At 53.3% G+C, this 9,679-nt stretch overlaps 1 protein-coding gene across 1 annotated transcript; it reads left to right on the top strand.

Moving 5' to 3' along the window:
• The first annotated feature begins 1 nt into the window (after nucleotide 1).
• On the top strand, nucleotides 2-9,007 carry AP2M1 (adaptor related protein complex 2 subunit mu 1). The gene is made up of 11 exons (XM_005909523.3): nucleotides 2-155; nucleotides 2,073-2,189; nucleotides 4,001-4,266; nucleotides 4,984-5,066; nucleotides 5,678-5,813; nucleotides 5,904-6,045; nucleotides 6,550-6,669; nucleotides 6,774-6,909; nucleotides 7,013-7,110; nucleotides 7,633-7,744; nucleotides 8,398-9,007. Exons 2-11 carry the CDS (start codon nucleotides 2,116-2,118, stop codon nucleotides 8,530-8,532), a joined length of 1,302 nt encoding a protein of 433 aa, XP_005909585.2. The 5' UTR covers nucleotides 2-155; nucleotides 2,073-2,115; the 3' UTR covers nucleotides 8,533-9,007.
• Nucleotides 9,008-9,679: the final 672 nt, after the last annotated feature.

The following is a 9,679-nucleotide window of genomic DNA, read 5'->3' as shown; positions in this document are numbered from 1 at the left end:
CGCCGTCGGCGGACGCGCACGCGCAGTTGAGGCCGGGGCGGGGCCGCAACACTGCAGTGAAAGCCGAGGCAGCGGGCAGGCGAGCAGGGGGCGGGCGGACATCTTGGGATCCGGAGAGTGGCCGGGCCGGCCGAGCAGAGGGCCGCGGACACCAGGTGAGCTCGGGATCTGGCCGTACGGGGTGAGGGAGGACGCCTCCCTGGCTGCCCAGCTTTGCCGTTCACTGCACTGCGCTACTCACTGCACTGCGCTACGCGGAAAGCAGCCCACACCCGGGAGTGGCCTCAGGCTTCAGATCAGAAAGGGAGCTGACGGCGGGGCGGGGGCGCCCTGGGCGCGGTTGCAGGACAGGCGTGGAGCGGTGCCCTCCACCTGACCCGCCCGGAGCTTCGCTTGAGAGGGAGACCCTCCTGGAATCCTCCCAGACAGAGACGCCGCGCGGCGGCCCCCTCCCTGAGATCGTGACAACCTCCTAGCCCTCGGCGCCTCCTCCTCCCGGGGCAAGGACAATTCCCCCATCCCCTAGGACGGTGACACCTCTTTGTGCCGCCTCCTTGGACTGTGACAAGCTCCCCACTCTGCGGCACCCTCTCCTTGCAGTTGAGTGACAGCCCCCGCATGCCGTGGAACCATCTTTACCCGTGATGTCCTCCTCCCCGGGGCGAAAAGCCCACCACCCGCGCATGCTTATACACCTGCGTACCACAGCAAGCTACGTCTCCTCAGCTTTCCCTTATTCACCACTATTAGTCTCACCCTGCTGTTTTTTCCTCTTCAAAGCCGTGACCTTTGCCATACTGGAAACTCTTTTCTCCAGGTGCCCCCACCAGCTCTGTTGCTGCTGTGGGCTCACCTGAGTACACTGCCTGGCTGTTGCTGCCAGTCTATCCCTTAACTAAATATTCCTTTCCTGACCTGGGCCCCATCTCTGCTTTGATGCCCTGCGCTCCCTACCACCTGATCCCTGTGAACTTGCTTCTTTGCCCAGGGCTCTACCTCCATTTTGCGCTTTCTCTCCTGGTCTCTGGGACTGAGGAATGGGAAGTGTCCAACCACTTTGAGAGACTTCTCATTCTCTCAGCCTGGGACACCTTGACTGCTATAGTAATACACTTTATTTTCCAGTTTAGAAACTGAAAGTCTCCTAAACTGCCCCTCTTGTGAAATTAACACCAAGGCTAATCCAGGAAATCTAGAATTAAATTAACCCCTTTTCTCCTTGCAAACAATCTAAATCAGTTGGACCCAAGTAATTTAGATAGTTCCTGGATTCTGCCCCTTGTTTTTAGGCATACAGGTCAGAAATGAATTATGTTGCAGGTCTGGAATCAGAATTTTCACTGGAAGGATCTTTAAAAGAGAGGTGGTCAGAAATAACTAATAAGCTGCTTGGGTCACTGAAGTGTAGTCTGTCAGGGCTGGGGCCTTTCTACTCTGCTGTTTTACTTGTTTATTTGACTGCCTGGGAGAGGTTGGAGCAGCACTCCTGGGTTGATGTCAGGGCCTTAGGGCTCTCTTCTCTCCTCCCCAATCCCTGCACACCCTTTCCTAGAATGTTTAGACTTTTGTGAATTAGAGAGCCAGAGGTTCAGGCCCTGCTGCCTTCTCTGAAGGGTAGTGGAGCCTGAGAGACTAGCGCTCCTAAAGTTCTGCCTGGGGGCCCCAGGCCTGAACCAGCTGGAGTAATTCCTACTGCCATTCCTGCACCCGCAGGCAGGCCTTTGCAGTGACTCACCAGCTAGAGCCTGATTGAGAGTCAGCACAGGAAGGGGCCTTGCTGAGCTCAGCGCTGTGAAAGGGGGAGGGGGCTACTCTGGGCTCAGTCCCAGGAAAGGGAGGGTCTGAATGGCCTTAGAATCCTGGGCCTAAGTCCCTCTCCTTTTCTCCCTTCCAGTATGGGATAAACAGGAACTGGGGCCTGGTGAAAGGGAGGGGCTTGGCTAAGAGGACTGTAGGGTCACTTGCTGGAGGGTTGAGTCAGGAAAAAGGCCCAGCCAGTGACTTGGACAGCCCCTTAGGGGACAGGGCTCGGATTCTGCCGCCTTCCCTTACACTGCCCCCATCTATCCTAGGTCTCTTCTCAGAGCGATGGGCTGCGAAGACTGAGCTGCCGCCATGATTGGAGGCTTATTCATCTATAATCACAAGGGGGAGGTGCTCATCTCCCGGGTCTACCGAGATGACATCGGGTGAGTGCCCTGGCTGAGCCAGCTGTGCCCCTACTCCCATCCCTCCTCTCCAGCATGCAGGGCCAGGTCTCTTTCTCCCAGAGGCTTGATCTGGACTATTCCCCGCCCCTTGCTGCATCCTGGATGCTCAGCTATTACAGCCTGGTTCCCACTAGGTCTGGTGGTATTGGCCAAGCAGCCAGTTGCTGGCCACTCAGTGGGACCTGTGAAATGGCAGGACCCCCACAGTCCTAGGAACTCCTACCCTTGCTGCCTCCTGTTCCCTGTAGTGACAGACCTAGTTGCTGGAGATGAGTGCTTTTGCTTGAAGGGTTGATCCCTCCTTTGAGAAGGGAGATCTGTCTCTAGCGGGTGGAATTAGTGGTCAGGCTGGCAGTACTAATCTAAGTCTTGCTCTCAAAAGCCCTTCTTGTGGTGAGAGCCTTCACTGGACTTGAAAGCCTCTTCAGGCTGCTGAATCCTCTCCCACTCCCTTTCTCAGGAGTCAGGCTGCTGACTCAGCTGTTTTCAGTTCCTCTGGGCCACTCCAGGAAGAGAGGTGCTGGGCAAGCCTGAGGCATTCTCTGGGTCACCAAGGGATGAACAGGGAGGCTGTGCTGCTTTCCTGGTCTATCAGAGTAGACCAGGAACAGCTCCTTGTCTGTGTCGTCAGACCTCTACGAGGAGACATAGCCTCACTTATTCTGCCCCACCTGCATGCCACTGACCTTCCCTGACAGAGGGGACTTGTCCTAGCCTCAGGAGCTCTGATGAGATTAGGTTCCTCTGGTTCATGCTGCCCTGTTTTTCTTCCTAGAATTGCTTAGACTAGACAGTCAGAGATGGGCCTGCTACAGTGGCTCCTAGCTTCGTGGCTAATGGGGATAGCCTGGCCTTTGTGCCTGTTTGTTGGGTGGTGGTGGGGCATGAGCTAGAGACATGGCAATGCCTGGCATGCCTGTACCCATCCACACCCCTCCTCTGGCCCTGGAGGGCCTGGCTGAGCCTACCAGGGCACACACTGTCTTGCATGCCTTGCTGTGCTCTGCACCCCTTGCCTGTTGCCCATCTGCTTCCGCCGCATGGTGTGTGCTGCCCACCCCAGTGTGTTGTGTCTCTAACCCTCTCTCTCGTTACTGTCACTCTCCTCTTCTCGGTGGCGTCATTTCTCTCATCCCATCTCATTGGCTGCTGTAGCAATAGGTAAGCGGCCTGTCAAGCTGCTGCCCAGGCACAGGTGGGTGGGGGGCCCTGCCCCCCCATCACTGTTCTCTTCATTCTTTTTTTCATCCCTGAACTTGCCCTGGAATTAGATCCTGGACAAGCATGGGTGACCCAGCTCTGTGACCCCTTGGCTTTTCCCTTAGTATATTAGAGCCTTCTCTGAAGGCATGCTGGCTTTGCTACCTTCTGGAGGACTCAGCCTTCCCCGCTGGTGGAATGACTGGAGAAAAAGCAGTGTCTCTCTCTTTTCTGGGCCTGGAGCTTACTGAGAAGCTATAGAGGTGGAAGCAGGGAAACTGCAGCCAGGCATGGGAGTCAGGAACATATTTTCTCTAAATCAGATAGACCTCACTTTATTATCTGCCCTACTGTCATTGCCACTTGACTTCCTGTCTCTCATGGCCAGATGTCAGCCTGGCTCTGGCCCTTCTCTTGAGCCCCTGCTGGGAGGAGTCTTAGAAACTGGCCCGACAGTTAAGGCATTGGCTTTCGAGTATGTGTCAGGCTTCAGCAGAGAGGAGGGTGGCTATTTGTTAGCAGCTGTGGTTGATCCCCACGGAGTGAGGTTTGCCTGTACTGAGCAGCCTCTGTGCCCTCTTTTCTCTCAGGAGGAATGCAGTGGACGCTTTTCGGGTCAATGTTATCCACGCCCGGCAGCAGGTGCGCAGCCCCGTCACCAACATCGCTCGCACCAGTTTCTTCCATGTTAAACGGTCCAACATCTGGCTGGCAGCTGTCACCAAGCAGAATGTCAATGCTGCCATGGTCTTCGAATTCCTCTATAAGATGTGTGACGTAATGGCTGCCTACTTTGGCAAGATCAGCGAAGAGAACATCAAGAACAATTTTGTGCTCATATATGAACTGCTGGACGGTGAGGCTGGTGGGGCAGTGGGTCCAGGGTGGGAAAAAGCCTGGTGGGGCCTGGCCTGGAGGTGGGAGTAGGTCTGAGGCTCGCTCCAGTGCCCTCTAAACTTTGTTTCCTATATGGTCTTTTGAGCCAGGAGGAGGACAGTCCAAATCCAGACCTAAAGACTGATCTGAAGTGAATACAGAAATAGGCTAGCGAGTAGAGGTGGGGGAAGACCGAAAGGTCTTTTGGTGGCTGGTCCTCCTGCTGTTCAGTTAAGCACACTTCATTCTCTTAACCTTGTGGTTTGGGCCTTACTACACTGACTGTCCTACCAGCTTTCCATATCAAGAGCTGCCTCAGAGCCTGGGTTAGGATGTGATATTGCAGGTTCCTCTGGATGCATTGTTTCCTCTGTAGGGTATGATTTAAGTGAACGGAGTCCTTCCACCTTCCCACATCAACACTCTGTATTTTAAGGGCTTAGGGCTTCTGGACTTCTTACCCACTGGCTATGTGACTCTTCTGATTTTTTTCTATTTGAAAAAAATGTAATGTTTTAACTGTTTTCTTATAAAGCATATATTCTAGAGTAAATGCTACAAAGCTAGAAAAACCTTGCTGTAGATGATGCTACAATGTCTTTTAGAGCTATGCTGGCCAGATGTATCCAGGCTGGGGGGATGAGAAGTAGGAGCCTTCAGCTTTTTCTAGGAGCTGATGAATCCCTTCCTTTTGCAGAAATCCTAGATTTTGGCTACCCACAGAACTCGGAGACAGGTGCACTGAAAACCTTCATCACCCAGCAGGGGATCAAAAGCCAGGTACTCATACTGTCCAGGCTATAGTCAAGGTGGAGCCCAGCCGCCCTTCACCCCGGCTGGCCCGCAAGCCTTTTCTGAGCTGACACATGAGCCCATCCCTGATAGGAAGTGCTGGCCTGAGCCTTCTGCCCTGACTGCAGGCCTGTTCTGCTCTGTGTGGCCTTCTCCCACCCCTGGAGCTTGCCAACTCAGCGTTTCTGTTACTGGGAATACAGCGCAAGCAGTTTCCTTCTGTGTTGTGGGGAGTGGGGTGTGGGCTGCTCTGGAGGCTTTGATGTTCCTCAGGAGGAGAGAGCCTGGGCCCCCTTCTAGGATCCAGGCCTTATAGCCTTCTCCTTCTTTTCTGCCTGCCTCTTCACATCTGCACTCATCTGCTGCTTCCTGTGGGCACCGTGTTGGCTCTGTGTTCTCCAGCATCAGGTAAGCTGTTCCCTCAGCTTCCACCCTTGCAGCTTTGCTCAGTTTTCTCCAGGCCCTGCCCCATGGGGGAAGATGGGTCACACGGTGTGGACTAGAAGGCTGAGGGGATGAGGGTGGAGTGGGGATGGAGATAAGAGAATTGAAGGGGGTGAGGAGTGAGGCCTTGTTGTTTGTCTCTGTGCCCCATGTAGACAAAAGAAGAGCAGTCTCAGATCACCAGCCAGGTGACAGGGCAGATTGGCTGGCGGCGGGAGGGCATCAAGTATCGCCGGAATGAGCTCTTCCTGGATGTGCTGGAGAGTGTGAACCTCCTCATGTCCCCGCAAGGTGAGGGCCCTCGCGTGATGAAGCTGGAGGGGAGCCAGGGCAGGATATTGGTCCTGACTCAGCTGCTTCTGGTTATCTGTCCATCACCAGGGCAGGTCCTGAGCGCCCATGTGTCAGGCCGGGTAGTGATGAAGAGCTATCTGAGTGGCATGCCTGAGTGCAAGTTTGGAATGAATGACAAGATCGTCATTGAGAAGCAAGGCAAAGGCACAGCTGATGAAACAAGCAAGAGGTGCCCGAAGCAGGGTAGCTGGTGGGAGAGGGTGGACCTTGGACGGCTGAGCAGAGCCTGGTGAATCACAGGTTCCTTCTAGATTGCATGTCTGCAGTAATGCAAACTCTCACTTCCCAAGGGTGTGCTTGGCTGGTTGCTCTTAGTATCTGTGTTGAAGAGATGAGGGGGTTGTCCTCACCCTACTCAGAGTAAGCCCCTTGTTTTGGTCCCAAGGACCAAGATTCTTCTGTACATACTGGTGGCCTCTGCCCAGTGTGCCTGAAACTTTTGTGTTCCACACAGCAAAACTCTCAAAAGATAATGAGTTTGCAAAGCTTCCACTCATCCGTAACTCTAGGAAAGGGACCCCCAAGTGAGAAACCTGCATTCTGGCAGCTTTCCATAGGTTACAGTGCAAGCCTTGTCCAAGCTGTTGCAGCCTTTGTGGGTGGGGTAGTCTCCCAGCCTGACTCACTGCTGCCATCCTTGTATACCAACAAGACCTTCTATCCCTGCTTGCAGCGGGAAGCAATCAATTGCCATTGATGACTGCACCTTCCACCAGTGTGTGCGACTCAGCAAGTTTGATTCTGAACGCAGCATCAGCTTTATCCCACCAGATGGAGAATTTGAACTCATGAGGTGCCAATGGGGTGTGAGGAGCAGGGGTTGCTATTGGCAGAGAGCGGGGAGAGGGGGGAGGACAGGCTCTGCTGTGCCAACCTAAAGCTGTCACACCCCTGAAGGTATCGCACCACCAAGGACATCATCCTTCCTTTTCGCGTGATCCCACTAGTTCGGGAAGTGGGACGCACCAAGCTGGAGGTCAAGGTGGTCATTAAGTCCAACTTCAAACCCTCACTACTGGCTCAGAAGATTGAGGTGAGGATAAGGGGCTTAGGGAGGAGGAAGCACTTGTCTCTAAGAATAAAGGCAGGTGATGTCGGGATTCAACAGAGCTCCCTGACATGTGTGTCACTTCCAGGTGCGGATCCCAACCCCACTGAACACTAGTGGGGTGCAGGTAATCTGCATGAAGGGGAAGGCCAAGTATAAGGCCAGTGAGAACGCCATCGTGTGGAAGTGAGTCTTTCCTTCATGAGGGCACAATAGGGCTCAAGAAACCTTCGTGTATCCTCTTGTTAAGTGTCACCTTTTGTGCGCGCATGTGTGTGTGTGTGTGTGTGTGTGTATTGGGCGAGTGGGGGTGACTGCTTCTCCTGGAGCCCCGGTTGTGTTCTCATCCATTGTACCTCTGTGCAGTTGTGCACATGCCTGCACTGGGGTACCTGCATGCATGTTTTGTCACGATTCTTTAATGTTTCCCCATTTGCCCTTGTACCTCTGTGAAGTAGAGAGCAAGGGATAGCTTGGCCATGTGTCTAAGCAGAAACTGCATGCAGCCCGCAGTGCTAAAGGAATAACAGACCCAAGGTTTCATAGCAAGAGGTTATCAGAGTCCTCAGCACCTTGCCTTGCCCTGGCACCTCCCCTGAGCTTCTGGGTTCTTTTCCCCCCACAACCTCCTTAAAGGGGCATCAACCCCCCTTGAAGCTTTTCTTAGCTACTAGGGGCCCGTGCTGCCTGTTGACCCTGTGTTTCCAGGATCAAGCGCATGGCAGGCATGAAGGAATCGCAAATCAGCGCTGAGATTGAGCTGCTGCCCACCAACGACAAGAAGAAATGGGCTCGACCCCCCATTTCAATGAACTTTGAGGTACGGCAGAGAAGGGGCCTAGAGCAATGTGTGCTAGGAAAGACCTTAGAAATCCTTCCAGTCTACCTCTGCACCTACCACCTTGCTGATGATGAAACTGAGACCCCTGAGAGGTGATTTCAGTTCACAGACCCATTCCTTCCCCTGCAGGCTTCCTCCTAGAAATTGATATTCACACTGACAAAAATCTTTGACTTCCTTTGGCTGGTCATAAAACAATTCTTAGGAAAAACTGAGATTGCTTGCATGCTCAGTAAGACACAAGACAGGAAAATGGGCTGACTTTGCTTTATGCACATTAAACATGTAATTTTTTCCACCTTACTGTTTAAGTCCATAAAACTGAGCAGGATAAGTATATTTTAAGGTAGGTCTTTGGTTGCTGTCACCTCCTGATTAAAGGAACTGATTCAGGTCATCACAGGCAGGGCCTGACTTCAAACCCAAATCATAGATTGCTAGTTATGCTTTTTTCTTTAGTAGCCTCTTAGAGGACCTCTCACCATCCCAGCTTCCCAGAGCTTCTTTCAGGGTCCCAGTCATTCAAACCCTTCTAGTAGAGAGAGGAGGTAGGGCAGGGCTGTGGAACTTCCCCAAGGAGACTGGCTATGAAAGGAAGGCCACATCCCTAACTGGAGCTATCCCTTGCCCAGGTGCCATTCGCACCTTCTGGTCTCAAGGTGCGCTACTTGAAGGTGTTTGAACCGAAGCTGAACTACAGCGACCACGATGTCATCAAATGGGTGCGCTACATTGGCCGCAGCGGCATTTATGAGACCCGCTGCTAGCTGCCTGGTGGCCGCTAGCCCACCTCCCCACCCACCCTCTTCCACAGGTCTGGGTGCCCTTGGCCACCACACATCAGTGTCTCCTCCCTCCTGCTTTGCTGCCTGCCCTTTGCACTAGCCCCCGAGTCTAGGTCTGGACCAACCACATTGCAAGTGGGACTGGTGGAGCAGTCCCTGGGCTCCCCGAATGGGGTGGTTTCAGAGGCTCCTGCTCCACCATCCATCTGCCTGCCCTAGCCCACTGCCAGGCTCTTGAGTTCTGTGACCAAAGCCAAGTGGGCTCCTTCTCCTCCCCTCTCCTATGGCCACATCTCTGGAGTGGGAGGGTTGGCTGCCCCTCACCTCGGAGCTCCCCCAAAGGCCAGTAACGGATCCCCAGCCCTCAATTCCTACTCTGCTTTGGGATAGTGTGAGCTTCATTTTGTACACGTGTGACTTCGTCCAGTTATAAACCTAATAAACTCTGTAGAACGGAGCTGCTGGCTAAGTGTTGAAGTGGGAGCTACAGTGGAGAGGGTTTGGTGGGACTGTCCCTCCCCTGTCTTAACTCAGCCTTGAGTGGAATTCTCTTCTAAACTCTTTTGTCATATCTTAATTGTTATGTCCCTCAGGGCCAACCAAGCCCTTACCCTAACAGGTATTTCCCCCAGAACGCCCTCTGATAGCCTCAAGGGCAAGCAGCCCCACCTGGCCCCAGTTCCCTGAAGGTAGAGATTCTTGCCTAAAACCATTCTCAGTTTTAGGCAGGTATTTTTCTAATTAGAGATTAAGGAAGGTGTACATTTGGTCTTCCCAGCCATCCTTAGAAACTGACTGACTTCTTAATTTTATCCTCTTCCCAGTTATTCAAGCTTCCCAGACCTTGGTGGGTATGTTGTAAAAAGGAAAAATTTCACTCTTCCCGGGCCTCTTACGGGCTGCCCCCGCCCCCCATGGCTGAGGGGTTAAGAATTCACCTGCAATGCAGGAGACCAGGCTTCGATCCTGTGTCAGCAAGATTCCCTGATGGAGGAAATGGCAACCCACTCCAGTATTCTTGCTTGGAAAAGCCCATGGACAGAGGAGCCTGGCAGGCTACATACAATCCATGGGGTCACTGAACAGGCAGGCAGGCCTCTTAGATAATTCCTCCCTCCATGCCTTCCCC

The sequence above is a fragment of the Bos mutus genome, chromosome 1, assembly GCF_027580195.1.
Source record: "Bos mutus isolate GX-2022 chromosome 1, NWIPB_WYAK_1.1, whole genome shotgun sequence".
NCBI lineage: Eukaryota > Metazoa > Chordata > Mammalia > Artiodactyla > Bovidae > Bos > Bos mutus.
This window is presented reverse-complemented; position numbering and strand designations above follow the sequence as displayed.